The sequence below is a fragment of the Trachypithecus francoisi genome, unplaced genomic scaffold, assembly GCF_009764315.1.
Source record: "Trachypithecus francoisi isolate TF-2019V2 unplaced genomic scaffold, Tfra_2.0 Lachesis_group18, whole genome shotgun sequence".
Taxonomy (NCBI): domain Eukaryota; kingdom Metazoa; phylum Chordata; class Mammalia; order Primates; family Cercopithecidae; genus Trachypithecus; species Trachypithecus francoisi.
The window spans coordinates 67,770,433-67,786,950 of NW_022681463.1; the positions used below are offsets into that span (position 1 = coordinate 67,770,433).

At 36.8% G+C, this 16,518-nt stretch overlaps 1 protein-coding gene across 3 annotated transcripts in view; it reads right to left on the minus strand.

Annotated features, from left to right (window-relative positions):
- SETDB2 (SET domain bifurcated histone lysine methyltransferase 2) overlaps window positions 1–16,518 on the minus strand; it is a 55,045-nt gene that overhangs the window by 36,542 nt on the left and 1,985 nt on the right. Inside the window, exons 2-5 of one of the 3 annotated variants that reach the window (XM_033176861.1) lie at window positions 13,064–13,420; window positions 5,098–5,223; window positions 4,186–4,251; window positions 1,296–1,331 (exon numbers count right to left, since the gene is read on the minus strand). In XM_033176861.1, coding sequence (XP_033032752.1) covers window positions 1,296–1,331; window positions 4,186–4,251; window positions 5,098–5,223; window positions 13,064–13,079 — 244 coding nt within the window. In that variant the 5' untranslated portion in view covers window positions 13,080–13,420. The remainder of the gene's footprint in view (window positions 1–1,295; window positions 1,332–4,185; window positions 4,252–5,097; window positions 5,224–13,063; window positions 13,421–16,518) is intronic. The other 2 variants (XM_033176863.1, XM_033176862.1) reach the window with 2 other exon arrangements.

Here is a 16,518-nt window from a genome sequence, read left to right on the forward strand (position 1 = left end):
TCTTGCCTAGGCTGGAAGGCTGGAGTGCAGTAGTGTGATCCCAGCTCACTGCAGATTTGATTTCCTGGGCTCAAGCGATCCTCCCATCACAGCCTCTTGAGTACCTGGGACCACAGACACATACCACCACAGCCAGCTAATTTTTTTTTTTATTATCTGTAGAGATGAGGTCTCATCGTGTTGCCCAGGTTGGTCTCAAACTCCTGGGCTAAAGTGATCCTCCCACCATGGCCTCCTAAAGTGCTTGGATTACAGGCCTGAGCCACCGCATCCAGCCTACATGAAACTTTATTACCAAAGGTTTTCAATCCTTACATTTGCCAACAATGTCAATTACATAACTCTCCCCAACTGTTTACTTAAAAACACTTCACCACTAGCAAATAAATACACTCTTATCTTGATGCATTTGTTACATTTCAGAGGGACAAACTATATAAAAATATGAAATTATAATATTCAGCATTTCTATTGATAAAATTATTTCCTTAAAAGACCCCAAACAAAAACCAACTGATTTTTTGTGGAAAAAAGTTTCTTCAGAATGAAATCTTTTTTTTTTTTTTTTTTGAGGCGGAGTCTCGCTCTGTCGCCAGGGCTGGAGTGCAGTGGCCAGATCTCAGCTCACTGCAAGCTCCGCCTCCCGGGTTTATGCCATTCTCCTGCCTCAGCCTCCCGAATAGCTGGGACTACAGGCGCCCGCCACCTCGCCCGGCTAGTTTTTGTATTTTTAGTAGAGACGGGGTTTCACCGTGTTAGCCAGGATGGTCTCGATCTCCTGACCTCGTGATCCACCCGTCTCGGCCTCCCAAAGTGCTGGGATTACAGGCTTGAGCCACCGCGCCCGGCCGAAAAGAAATCTTTAGAATTAGTTATTACCATTTTTCTTGGTAACAAGTGAGGTTAAAAGCCTCTCCCCTGCAAAACTAAATATAATCCGTTAAAGATTGTCCAGATGAGATATAGTAGCATAAAAATTACTTTGAACTGCAGACATCTGAGAATGAATATAGGAAAAGGCTTTCTCTGGAGTTCCCTTATCTGTCTAAAAATAGATCCTCCCAAAAAGGAACTCAATTGTCATAAATCCCCTCCCAGAAGTTTCATCAACCAGGAATGATTTCATCTTATCAGGGAGAACAGAGGCAGTCAGTACTATACTCAGACACTCTTACAAATCTCCCACTTATTCTTGTAGGGCCCATTTATCTTTGAAGTCATGTGTTCTTCCAGAAGTGCTCCTCTGCCCCTCCCTTTCACCTATTAGGGTGGTATAATGTGCTCTCAAATCTCACCAGTGCTTTGGGTATTCACTTCTTTCTGTGATGCTCCTGTGAGGCAGGAAATTAAAGAAAGAAAGAAAAATAAAATTAAAAAGAAAGAGAAATAAGCTTTCCCGTTTTAGGACGACTTATCCCAGAGGCAGCAACAGGCACAGCCTAGACCCAGAAAAGGTCTTGATAATACTATCTAAGAAGCCAGGACACAAAGAAAGTGCTCTGGGACTCTCCCAGCACTCCCTCAACATAGGGAGGAGAAAAACAAATTTTCCCTTCTCTTATGGTATGAGTGTATAGATTCCTGTTCTCTGTAACTAGTAACTTCAAGTATTCTGTTTTATCTAAATAGTGGAGTGAAGGTCATGAGCTGTCTGAGCAGGCCTGAGTTACGGCCACCTGGGCACCATAGTGAAGGTCATGGAATAAGCTGAGCTAGGCACTACAGAAAAACCTAGATAACAGACATCTGGGCTGCAAAGCAATGGTCATGTGTAATCCTGAGTCACGAACCTGTCACAATTTGATTAACTATCTTTGTTCTGCCTCTGTATCATTGCTCTCATGCCACTACGCTTCATGCCACTGTAAGCTTGTTTCTGGGTAGCCCACTCCCTTGTGTATAAAAGTCAAGTGCTGTCTTTGTTCTGGGCCCAGTTTTTGGATGTTAAGTCTGCTGGGTCTGAGTGCACTCAATAAAGATGCTCCTGTATTCACCCTAAGATCTCTCTGGTCCTCCTAATTCCCGCATATAAAATTAAAAGTTGGCCAGGCGCAGTAGATCATGCCTGTAATTCCAGCACTTTGGGAGGCCGAGGCAAGCAGTTTGCCTGAGCTCAGGAGTTCGCAACCAGTCTAGGCAACACGGTGAAACCCTGTCTCTACTAAAACACACAAAAAAATTAGCTGGCTGTGGTGGCATGAGCCTGTAGTCCCAGCTACTCGGGAGGCTGAGGCAGGAGAATTGCTTGAACCCAGGAGGCAGTGGCTGCAGTGAGCCGAGATACCACCACTGTACTGCAGCCTGGGTGAAAGAGCGAGACTTCGTCTCAAAAAAAAAAAAAAAATTAACACATTTGTTTATGTCTCTTCTCCTGTTAATCTGTCTTCTATCTTTTGTTACAGCCCTTATCCCCCAGCCACTGAGATAAAATTTTTCCTCCCCTACAATTCTGAGTGTTACTGAAGGATACTGTGAAAGGAAGACTGTTTTCTTCAAGAAACTACTCTTCCAAAGCTATACTATAGCTACTGAAATTGAGGATACTTTTGAATACCAAATGGTTTACTTAAAATAGACTGGTGATGCTAGACTATATTTTCTGAGATTTAAAAGCCTTAAGACTCCAAATTATAAAAGACAAAAATCATTAAAATTTATTGACAACATCTAACAGCATTAATATAAACCTAGTAAACATTGTACTTCCTCAAAACTTCAGCAAATGTGTGATAGACTAAGATTTATGGAATGGTGATTGATCCTGTTAAAATAACTTCTCAGTTGTTTTTACAGTCTTAGTACATGTAACATCATAAGAAATATATATTTGGTTTCTGCCCTGGCTCCTGACGTAATTCCTAAAACCCTTCTAATTTCAAGTAACAGGTGTGAGAGGAGCATCTTCTGTCATAATATTTGTCTTAGTCCCCAGTTCCTGACATAAGAACTTCTGAGACCCTTGGAATCTCCAGTAGTGGTAAGAGTGTCTTTTGTATGCTAATTACTATTGAGAGGTGAGGTGTCCCTAGACAGCTTCAGAATGGGGGCTGGTTGTCAGAAAGACCAAGGCACTTCTGACAAAGGCATGATTAAAGAGTTGGCACTTTCATCCCTACCCTTTCTACCCCCATATCCAGGGAAGAGAAAGGGGCAGATTAAGCAAATCACCAATGGGCTTATGACTGAGTCATGCCTATGTAATAAGACCTCCACAAAACCCCTGAACAACAGGGTTCAGAGACCTTTCAGACTGGTGAATGCATCCACATACTGGGAGGGTGGTACACCCCAAAACTCCACAGGGACAGAAGCTCCTGTTGTCAGGCCCTTCCAGACTTTGCCCTGTGTACCTCTTCACCTGGCTATTCATTTGTATCCTTTACAATATCATTTAAAATAAACTGGTAATCGTAAGTGCTTCTGTGAGTTCTATAAGCCATTATAGCAAATCATGGAATCTGAGGAGGGGGTTGTGGGAACCTCTGATTTGTAGCCAAGTCAGTCAGAAGTACAGGAGGCCCAGGGATTGTGACCAGTGTCTGAAGTGGGAGCAAGTTGGTGGCAATGAGCCCTTAATCTGTGGGATCTTGCTAACTCTGGGTAGCACTTAGTGTCAGAACTGAATTAAATTTTAGAACACAACATGAATTGGCGTCCACAGAATACTGGAGAATTGCACAGCATGGAAAACCCACATTTGGTGTCAGAAGTTTTGAGAGAAGAGAAACAGTTTTTCTTTAGTATATTATCTTTGATCCTTCTAAACTGATTTAGAGCTTGGAAGTCTGATGGTCCAAAAGCAATCTAGAAATAAAAGATTTACCCACTATCTTATCTATATAAGAATGTATCTTTCAAGTATTGTTCTTCACAGAAAGCAGATATATAGTGTTTTAAAGTTACAATTCTATTTGCCCTCTTTAAAAGAGAAATTTTTCCTCCCCAAAGAAGACACGTATTTGTTAATTCTTTTCCTAGGATGCTTAGTTGGATGTGCATTTACTGTCTCTAGATGGGTAGGACTTTTCACTTAACAGAGGAAACTGTGATTTATGTAACTTAGAAATGTGGATGTTAGATTTTATTTTAAATTATCTTTAATTAGCCCGACCTATTAAGGCTATCCTGCTTCATGGCAAGAAAATATCAGAGAATACTCTACATTGGGAATAGAGATGTACATACCCTTTATTGATGTTGAACTGTTAATTATAGTTGCTTCATTCACTAGAATCATTGCTTGGATGTATTCTGTTAAAGACAGAAAAACAGCATCACCATTACCTTTATTCATGGTGCCAGCTACTGTGCTGAACAATTTACATATTTTATCTCATTTAATCTTCACTACTCCCTGAGAGGTTAATAGTACTATCTGCATTAGAGACAAAAGAAACTGAGGCTCAGAGGTTAAGCTATTTATTCCAGGACATTCAGCTAGGAAGTAGTACAACTAGATTAGAACCTAGACTTATCTGACTCATGGAGGATTGAGAAGGAACATTAAAATGAAAAACAGTGCCAATTTTTTTGATAAACACATAATAATAATGTCATAAGAACACCTAGAAAGTATTAAAAATAATCTGGAGAAAAATTTGCTTCGAAACCGTATGTCCTGATGGATTGAGGATGATTCCATCTTAAAGTCTTACGTTCTATAACCAACCAGGGTTGACAACAAACAAATAGAAAAAATAAAAACTTGGATGACTGAACTAACTGCCTATGTAGAACACAAATGTTGCTTTCAGAAGACTGGTAGAGTAAGTTCTGTTTAAAGCAGGCAAAATAAAGTTATATGTACTTTTACACATACATATGAAAAAACTAGTTGTCTCTGAACATGGAATAATTTTTCCTTGTTATATTTTTCTGTAAGTGTCAAATGTTATGTTACTTTTGCAACATTCCCCTAAAAAAAAGATAAACGAGGGAAAAAGTAGTTTGAGATAAAAAGAAATTCAGTAGGTATTATTCAAAAGTAATTATATCCACCTACTTTTACAAACAGCAATATTGGAAATAGAATGACACTATACTGCCAGAGAGAAATATTTAGTATTAAACATACTCAAACTTTTTATTGCTTCATACCTTTATTGGTGGCAGACCCATCTTTGATCTTTTGTTTCAGTGACTGCAGCACATTTTGTACTTGTTCAAAAATGAAGTCCACTTTTCCATCATCTTCTAGCTCCATCCAGAAAGTTTTTGCATCGCCTAAAATTAAAATAAGTGACTAGCCTAAGAGCTAATAGAAAAATACTGTAATTTATCTAAGGAACATGTTATAGAACAATCTACTTGGTTTCTAAATAAGATCAAGACTCATCTGGTCTATCATTTTCCTTGAGGAAAATATTTTAGTAATGTTTCCTTACAAAGAGCTAGAAGCAATATGATCTAAGTATCTCACCCATTTCTATTAATTTTTAAAATATATATTAAAAACTTTAGTGACACTTTCTTGACTAGAAAACAGAAGAAAGACTTCACTGGAGAGTGGTTGTGGGGTATATGTATAGATTATACATACACTTTTAAAAGTCTTAGGGATATAATCTCCACTGAGTGTTGTTTCAGAATGAGACAACTCAATGGCTGCTGAAATAACTGAATGTCCAACAATATTGCTTTTAAAAAAACTCTTCTATATGTTTAATTGCATGAAGCAAATTAATGTTTAAAGTTTTACAGAGAAAGTTACATAAATGAGCCAACATTTCTGATGCCCAGTAAGCTAATACTTTGAAATTTTCTTAAGAAACAATCCTTTCAAAATTGAAAACATAAGAAAAACAATTATAAGTAGGCAAAAACTAAATCTCATATGTTTAAAAGTAACAAAAATACCTAAAATGCTAAGCATAATTCATTTATACAATGTTACAATGTATAAAATTATTTAAAATTAACTAATAGGGCCTTAATTACATTTTAGAAAGGTCACTGGAGTAGGTACAGTGAGGATTAATGAGTAGAGAGTCCAGATGGCTTACAAAAAATACATTTTCCTTAACACAAGTTAAACCCAGAACCTCCAAGTTTGGCAAAGAAGGGAGAATTTGCATAAGGGGCTTAGGTATCAAAGTCTCAATTTCTGCTGGGAAAGTCACCTTTCCCAAAGGGGACTTCTGACTAATTAGTGCTGCTGCCAACACAGCGGCCTCTGGAGGGGTGTTGTTTTCCTACTAATACTCTGGCCTGATGTATACTACGTAAGACTAAGCTTACTTTTAATTCCCCATAGCACAGCTCAAACAAGATTTCAAGATTTTAAACAAGAGCAATGTGAGAGGACAAAATGGATGAGAACTGGTGCTTAAAAGGCAGGTAGGGGCATGACATCGAAGGCCCTATGTGCCATGCTAAACAACTTTTATATGGAAAGCTACCCAAGAGGTATAAGGATCTTATGATGTGATTAGTTATGTTTTCCAGAAAGATCACTCAGGTAGCAGTGGGAGAAGTCACGAATGATTTCCACTTTTTGCCTCAGGCAATCATATGGACAATAATGCTATTCATTAAGGTATGAATAAAGGTAGACGGACAGGTGGCAAATTCAAGCAGTAAGAGGCTCTCTGAATAAACTGGATGCATAGGCTCTAGAGTAAGATCTGGTTCAGAAATACGAATTGGAGTCATTAACATACAAATACTTGCTGATGCCATAGAGTAGACGTAATTCCATAGGAAGAACATACAGAATAAGAAGGGTCTTACGTAGAACATCAACAATACAAGGAAAAGGAACTATAGAGACTGAGGTGGAAGAGAAACCCAGGAGAGCAGTATCTCAGAAGCCAAGGAAAGAAGAAGAGTGGTGATTAAAAACCTAGGCTTTGGAGTTCGAGTGTAGTTGGGTCTGAATACCAGTTCTGATCCATTTATTAACTGTGTGACCACATCTATAAAATGGAAATAACAAACTGGGCCTCAGGCCTGTAATCCCAGCACTTTAGGAGACCAAGAAAGCAGAATCACTTGAGGCCAAGAGTTCAAGACCAGCATGGGTAACATACCAAGACCTCATCTCTACAAAAAAATCAGCCAGGTGAGGTGGTACATGCCTGTGGTCCAAGCTACTCAGAAGGCTGAGGTGAGAGGATTGCTTGAGCGCAGGAGTTCTTGGCTGCAGTGAGCAAAAGGGATTAATCTTTCATTGTGGAATTTTAGAGAACAATCAGCTTAATGAGAAAAATATTTTTGTGAAGCAGGGCTTTCTCAGGGTGCCTAAAATCATTAGGTTTTTCACCGATAATTAACAAAAATCACTTTTAGGCAAAATTATTTTTCAAAGCACTTCATAGATTATTATTACATTTCCCTTCACAGATATGAGCCAACACCCCTTACTAGGGATTTATCTTTATTAGAGGTGGACATTGAGATGTATTTTGAAGTATTTTCAAGCATTTTAGAAGTATTTAAAAATAGCCTTTGGTAACATTAAAGCATTCTGGAATCACATATAATTCTGTCCTGTTCTGAAAAAAAAGCAGTGATGCTAAAAGACAGCAATCAGGACTCAATGAAATTTTTTTTTTTTTCCATTTAAAATTGTCTCAGAGGCTAGGTGTGGTGGCTCATGCCTGTAATCCCAGCGCTTTGGGAGGCTGAGGCAGGCAGATCACTTGAGGCCAGGAGTTTGAGACATGCCTGGCCAACACGGTGACACCCCATCTCTACCAAAAATACAAAAAAGTTAGCTGGGCATAGTGGCATATGCCTGTAGTCCCAGCTACTCGGGAGGATGAGGCATGAGAACTGTTTGAACCTAGGAGGCAGAGGTTGCAGTGGGCTAAGATCGTGCCACTGCACTCCAGCCTGGGTAATAGAGTAAGACTCTTAAAAAAAAAAAACAAAAAAAAACAAAAAAAAGTCTTAGAAATGCCAATAAATGCTACTAAATTATTCTGGTAGGAAATACTTAAAATGAGTTATTTAAAAAGTAAACAGAGTAAATGCTCAATCTTGGAACTGATTAATAAAAAGGACATTGGTAATACAATTTAAAAAAACAAAGCCAATCAAAGAAAATACTGAATCTGCCTCTACAATAAATGAATGTAACTAAGCAATTCATATTTATTTGCTCTGGGTTTTAAATACATGTTTTTCCTTATGACATCCTTATTATCTCATATTGCTAGGTTTAATTCTCATTAAAATGTCACTTGTTCCTCATGTCTTCCTTCTTGATCAGAGATAACCAAACTTTCTGATAAATGAAACTAATAGATCCAGTTAACAACTTCTGTGCACAAGGAGACTAAATGAGTATCACAAGAATCATCTGGGTGGCTTTGATTTTGACTGTAGACATAGTTACTACAATATAAGCAATTTTAGTTTCTTGCTCCTGATCTTCACTTCTTTGTGCACTGTATGCATGCTCAGCATTATAACCTAAAACTGTAAATATTTCAGTATATTTTATTAGAAGATATTTACAAGGAATACTGGAGCAGGTACTTGAATTGAAGATCAATTCAGGATACTAATATTGCTGCTATTTGGCCCCAGAAATGAAGAATACCATCTGATAACTTCATTATCTGTTCAAACTCTCTTTTTTCTTTAGCCAGTTATGACTATTCATTGCAAGACTATAACTATGAGGCAAGAAGTGTAGCAGTCTTGCCATGAAGGAAGCCAAGTAAAGGGTATAGTTATACTACGTCTACCAATCTCACTTTAGACAGTCTTTGTAAACAGACAATGATCATGAATAATACTGATCTGAATCATTTGCTAGACAAGTATTTATGAAATACTTACCAAATACATTAACAATGACCTCAGTACACAGAAACACATATAGTAAGGGGCTTTAGGGTATTGGTCTAGAGGAACTCTAAGGTGTCTTTGAGCCTGTGATTAGCAAAATGTGGTCTGTGGACCCCTAGGACTCCTCAAATTATTTCAGAGAATAAACAAGGACAAACTATTTAAAAAATAATATTAGGACGTTTGCTGTTTTTATTGTATTGACATAATCTGATAGTACAAAGGCACTGGTTAGTAAAATTGCTAGTGCCTTAGCGTGAACTAAGGTAGTGGCATCAAACTATCAGTAAGTCATTGTGATCTTCACCACCAATTTCATCTAAGTATATCTTTAATGAAACAACATAAATGATTACAATCATTTGCACAGCCATTATAGTATAACGGCTGTCTCAAGAAAAAATACTAGTGGGATTGTTTAACTTATAAGCTAAACTATCTGTTTTTTTGTTTTTAAATGAAAACCATTTTTACTTAAAAGAACCACTGATAAAACTATAGTTTTCCAGACTTGGGTGTCTGGCATATGAGCAAAGTCAGCCTATCACTTGAAGGACAAAACTAACAATATTTGTTGCTAATGATAAAATTCAAGCTACAGGACGAAAATGAGAATTTTGAAAACCTTGTATCTGCCATGGCAAACCTGAAAGTTTCTGAAGAGTTAACCACTTTTAAAATGAGATCAGTAGCAATAATAACAAATGTGATTTTAAAATTATATGATTAAATGTGTCAACATTTGGAAGATCTGCATAATTCCCTGAACCAATATTTTACAAGTGGTCAATGCATGATGTAAAATCAAACATGGTAAAAGACCTACTCAAAGTGCAAGATAGACCAATGGATTTTAATGTAACAGTATAAAAAAACTCAATGATATGTCAGATTCCACATTGCAACTAACCTTTAAGGAATGACTACCTGTTAAGTTTTGGAGTCAACAAAGAAAAATATCCACAATTAGATGAAAGGCTATTAAAATACTCTTCCTTCTTCAGCTTCTTGTCTTGTGTGAAGCTTGTCTTTTATTCATTTTAACCAAAGGAAGTATCACAGTAGACTAAATGTAGAAGCAGATATGAGAATCTAACAAGCCAGTTATTAAAGATATTTCTAACAATGTAAGACAACGTTATCCTTCTCACTAATATTTTTGCTTTAGAAAATAGTTTTTATTTATATTTTCAACATGCTAGATTATTTTCTTAAAAATGAGACAATATTTTTTGAAACTTTTCAGTTTCAATTTCTATTACAGTAAGTATCAACACATGTTACCCACATAAACAAAAGCTCTTTGGGGTTTTAAATACTCTAAAGAGTATAAAGTCATCCTGAGACCAAAAAAAAACTGAGAACCACCAGCTTAGATCACAGCCTGGTGAAATCAGTACTATGATCTGTATAACAATCCACACATTGTAACTATGTTAAAGGCACTCAAACTATTGAGTATGATACTATAATTATAGATGTACGATATTATGCAGTTGTAAAAACCCACAGAATTTTAAAGAGTAAACAATGAACTTTAACGTACGCAAATTTTAAAAATCATTTAGGACGTCACAGATCTCAATAAGGAATGCAGACTATGAAGAGAATCTAACTGTATTACAAACGTATAAATAACTTCACCAAGGGCTGGGTGGAAAAGGTATTGATCTAAGTAACCTTGGAAATGAGTGGAGTCTGTAAAAATAAAGGTAAAAGTAACTGCACATACTTACTTACTGTACTCGAGTTGATAAAGTATTTTCCCACCTGGGGATGGGTTAAAATTCTTTTTTTTTTTTTTTTTTGAGACAGTCTTGCTCTGTCACCCAGTCTGGAATACGGTGGCATGATCTCAGCTCACTGCAACCTCTGCCTCCTGGGTTCAAGCAATTGTCATGCCTCAGCCTCTGGAATAGCTCGGATTATACACAGGCGTGTGCCACTTTGTATTACTATTTTTTTTTTTTAAGTAGAGACAGGATTTTGCCATGTTTACCAGGCTGGTCTAACTCCTGGCCTCGGCCTTTCAAAGTGCTGGGATTACAGGCATAAGCCACGGTGCCCAGCCAAGGTATATATACTGGAATTGAACGATTAAGTAAATGGATGGTGGGTGATGGGAACTAAGTTTTTTAATACTGGAGTGGGAGCATACAGATAAGGAGAGGAGACTAGAATAATTCCTGTGGTAATAGAGTTGGAAACATCAGCATAATTTCATGTTTAGCTTAAGGCAGATACAAACAGTTACATATAGAAATATTTATAGCCATGAGCTATGTATATATGTTAGTGTGTGTGTGTGTGTGTATATAGACACACACTTCCTTGCTCTGCCAGCTGAAAGGGCCTATAAACAAGGACACTCCAGTAACAACAAATACACCTATTACCCAGATCTTGGTTTCTAATACCTTTTTCCGATAAAAATATCGACAGGTTTTTCAAGAAATGGCTGACTCTCAGATGGGCAAGAAATACACAAGATGAATCTAGAGCAGTCTTTGAGTGCCAAAAAATATTAGGGAAGTGCTATAAAACAAAGACAAATAAAAAATACCTACACTGATGAGGGTATATCAAAGGGAAACAAGAGCCAACCGAGCAGGGCATGGTGGTTCACGCCTGTAACCCCAGCACTTTGGGAGGCTGAGGCGGGTGGATCACCAGAGGTAGGAGTTCGAGACCAGCCTGGCCAATATGGTGAAACCCTGTCTCTACTAAAAATACAAAAATTAGCTGCGCGTGGTGGCACACACCTGTAATCCCAGCTACTCAGGAGGCTGAGGCAAGAGAATTGCTTGAACCCGGGAGTCACAGGTTGCAGTGAGCCAAGATTGCGCCACTGCACACGAGCCTGGGCAACAGAGTGAGACTTCATCTAAAAAAAAACAACAAAAAAAGAGCCAACTAAAAGAGCTCCCAATAGCCTAACCGGGGACAGTTTGAAAAACAAAATAAATAAAGTAGTACTGACTTGTAACTCAAAGTATAAAATAAATAGCCATGAGTCCATGCTGATATAAATGATTAACTGAATAAATAAATGGGGAAGAAGAGATAGAGATAAATCTCCCCTGCAGAAATATTCCAAATATAATTAATGTAGATATTCCACACTTCAGGAGGGAGGGCAAAAATCCCCACTCCTTAAGTGTGGGCTGCCTGTAGTGATTTATTTCCAAAGAGTATAGCAGGGAACAGGAGAAAAAGAGTAACTTCACAGTGGAGAAATTTGAGAACACCACCTACATTAGCCAGCTCAAGCTCCGTTAATCAAGCTCAATATCAACTCTGAGAAATCATGCTGACAGCATGTTCCCTTGATGTGATGTGATGAAAATGACATTTTACCTCTGAGATCACACTCCCCAAAACCCATAACTCCAGGCAAATTATGGAAAAATATCAGACAATAATTCCAACAGAGGGGCATCTTACAAAATATTCGGATACAAAATCCCCAAAAAATCAAAAACAAGAAAAGTCTGACAAACTATCACAGCTAGGAGGAGCCTAAGCAGACATGACAAGTAAATGTAATGTGGTGTCCTGGACGGGATCTTGGAATGGAAAAAGACATCAGGTAAAAAACTAACATGAACACGCTATGGACTTCAGTTAATAATAATATGCCAATATTGGTTCATTAATTGTAACAAATGTAGTATCCAAATGTAAAATGTTAATCACAGATAAACCTGGGTACTAGGTTACTGGAACTCTGCAATCCTCTCAATTTTTCTGTAACACTAAAAGTATTCTGGCCAGGTGCAGTGGCTCACGCCTGTACTCCTAGCACTTTGGGAGGCCAAGGCAGGCAGATCATGAGGTCAGGAGTTCGAGACCAGCCTGACCAACATGGTGAAACCCCGTCTCTACTAAAAATAGAAAAAATTAGCTGGGCATGGTGGCACGCGCCTGTAATCCCAGCTACTCAGGAGACTGAGGCAGGAGGATCACTTGATCTTGGGAGGCAGAGGTTGCAGTGAGCCGAGATTGCGCCACTGCACCACAGCCTGGGTGACAGAGCGAGACTCCATCTCAAAAAAGAGAAGAAAAAAAAAGGTTTTCAAAAACAAGTTAATTTTTTTCACAATTAATGATAAAGACAGTCAAAATTGGTGGCTATATGAGAATAAACCCTTAATTCCCTCTAATTTAGAAAAGTTCCTTGCAATGCAAAAGCTTGACAATTCCACATCAGCTTACATTGTCTTTATACTTTTAAACATAAAGTGTAACAATGTGTTCTTCAACCTACCATTTTTTTCTCCCATTTCTTGAAGTCGTTTATAAATATAAATGCTTCAAAATTAGGTTTATCAAATCACTTTGATTGGAGAATATCACTGGAATCCAACTGTGGTCTCTATAAAATTTGCAATCCTCAGACAGAATACATCATTATACCATTCTAAACCCGGTATCCTTTGGTACTTGAATTTTCAAATAGAAATTGTGGCTGAAGAAACTTTCAGAAATGAGTGACAGTCCAACCAAAAGACAAGTCCATGAATCTTCATCACGTGAACATTTGTAGTGGTATCAGATCATGAACATTATCTCTGTAAAAATAAAAAACAACTCCATCTTTTGGTCCACAAATGGATGAAATATTCTGTAAGGAAAACAATAAAAAATACTGCATATTTGTAAAGGACTATAGATATATAAGGAAGTAAGATATTGCTATAACAGCTTGATCTTCTAAAACAGCATGAACCATTACAAAAAACATATGTTATCTGGAAAAAATATGTAAAGTATCGAAATTAGAAATATTAGAGAAGGCCCAACCAATCCTATTACCCATATATAATATATTTGTTAGTATTTACATTACTGACAATTAAACCATCTCCATTTTGTAAGTCTTTTATAAAAACTTTTAAAAAGGGGATAATACTAACTACCTCACAGGTTGTTCTGAGGACAAGACTTAATTACATAGTATAGTGCCTGACATATGAAAGATTCAAGGAATATTGGCAATTATTGTTATTACTTCAGAATGTAGTTTTAAAACAAAATTTGGATTGTAGTATATATAATTTTTTATAATCTTTCATTAAAAACATTTCCTGTATTTCCTCCATCATTAATATTTTAATATGACTGGCTGTACGACATACTTTGGTCAATAACCCATACATTATAGTACATTAAATATTTTAATAATTAAATTATAATAAAATATTGATTAGTAATATAAACCTCTATATTCAATTATTTAGATTGTTTTCCTTTATAGATTAATTTTTAGTATAATAAATAATGATAAAATAAATATACTTTATACATATCTCTGGCAATTTCCCTAGGATAACATATCTAGACATAGAATAACAGGTCAAAAATAGATCAACAATTTAAATTCTCAAGATGTTAGACAAGATACAGTAAATTCTTCCGCCACTTCTACACCAAACCATGGAAATGTTAGGAGATTTAAAAAATATATATATAGCCATGCTGAAAACAAAAAGGGAACTCTCTAAGGGCCAAGTCTGTGAGGCCCTTCTGGGGAAAGGAAACAGATGGGAAGCTATAGAGATGATGGCAACCACAATCACAGCAGCAAAACTATGGGCAGGAATCCTCTCAGAGGAGATGAATGCACAACTCAGAGTCCTCAAACATCTGAAGAAGTCTACACTATGAAAGAGACTGAGCTAAAGAAGGAAATCTCATCCACGAAATAACATACAATTCTGAAAAAAAGTCAATTAGATATCTTGGATATAAAAACAGTTGTTGAAATAAACTCAATAGATGACTGAATGACAGAACAGACTCACATGAAGAGCCAGTTAATAAGCTGGAAGACTGATTTGAGTAATTCACCAAGAACCCAGAGCAAAGAAACAAGAGGAGGCACAAAACTGAGAAAATGGAGAGGAGGCAATAATGACCAAGAATTTCTCAGAACTGGAAAACACATAAGCAAACTGAATCCACTGAGTACCAACCAGGATAAAATTCTTAATACACATGGCTAGACAAACTGTGAATAACTTCAGAATATCAAAACCACAGTCTTAGATGTTTCCAGAAAAATGTAGACTATCTAAAAGGAAGGTGTATCAGACTAGTAATAAGATTTCTCATCAGAAATGTCAGATGCAAAATGTTAAAGAAAAATCAGTATGAACCCAGAACTCTATATCCAGCCAAGCTATCTTTCCATACTAAAGATGAAAAAAGAGACATTTACAGACATTCAGAGTCACTCAGAGACTGAAAGAAATATCTGATGATGAAAAATGAACCTATAAGAAAGCACTGAGGTATAAGCAGCATTAGTGAGCAAATAAATGAGTAAAACACATTAATATTAAACATAAACTGAATTTAATAACAAAAAAATTCTTAAAGATATAATGAGACACTATATTCTTTTTTGGAGGAGAGATGGAAGGGATTATTTCAAGATGACAGAAAGCAAAGCAGAAGCATGCTAAATTCTTTTTACAGGGGCCATATCGATACTGACTAAATGTACACTTTGTTAGGAACACATAAATTTAAGAACTGTGTTGAAATGTAAAGTTAATCTACTAAAAAAAAAAAAAACTGAACAAAGAAAACTTGGGGCTAACCCCAGTTAAAAATAAAAGTGATTCCAGCACTTTGGGAGGTTGAGGTGGGCAGATCACCTGAGGTCAAGAGTTTGAGATCAGCCTGGCCAACATGGCAAAATCCCATCTCTACTAAAATTAGCAGGGTGTGGTGGTGCGCACCTGTAATCTGGGCTACTTGGGAGGCTGAGGAAGGAAAAGTGCTTGAACCCGGGAGGTGGAGGCTGCAGTGAGCCAAGATCATGCCACTGTACTCCAGCCTGGGCGACAGAGCAAGACTGTGTCTCAAAAAACAAGTGGAAAAATAAGATATAAAAGATACAAAGAGAAGCATATTAAATAATGACAAGAAAAAGGTCAAAATATGTCAGTAATCACAATAAAGGTGAATTACCTATTAAAGGACAGACTCTCAGATTGGATGGCAAGCAAAACCTAGATATGATATTTTAAAATAAGAGACCCACTTAAGTTACACAAAATGTCACAGCAAGGCTGAAAATGAAGAGACTGGAAAAAGACATATCTGCAACTATAAGAAGAAACATTCATATTAAATAAGAGTTGAATATGAAAATCAATGTTGACAGAACAATTCACTGTAAGATTTAATATTCATGAACTTTTATGTACAAATAATATCACTCTGAAATATATAAAGCAAAATTTAAATAAAAGGAAAATGCACAGATCCACAATTTGATAAGAAAGTAACAAATCAAGAAACTGACAGATAAAGTGGGCAAAAAACCAGGGTATAAAGGATTTAAATGACAAATTAACAAGCTTAATCCAAAAAATGTATAGAACCCTGCACCCAACAGAAAATACTTCTTATGGGAGGAAACTGTAGACAAACTTAACTCTCATAAACTACCTGTGGAACGTGTAAATTAGTAGAGGTATTTTGGAGGCAAATTTAGCAAGACCTATTAAAACTAAAAATGCTCACAGCTTAAAACCAAGCAATTCCACTTTTACATATAATATCCTTGACAAATAGTACATGTGCACAAGAAAACACAAAGATTTTCCTTGCAGCATTGTTGTATGGCAAAAAACTGGAAACCTAATGTTCTCAAGAGAATGGCAATAAAATGTGCTATACAGCACACATCAAACAAAATAGGATTTAACA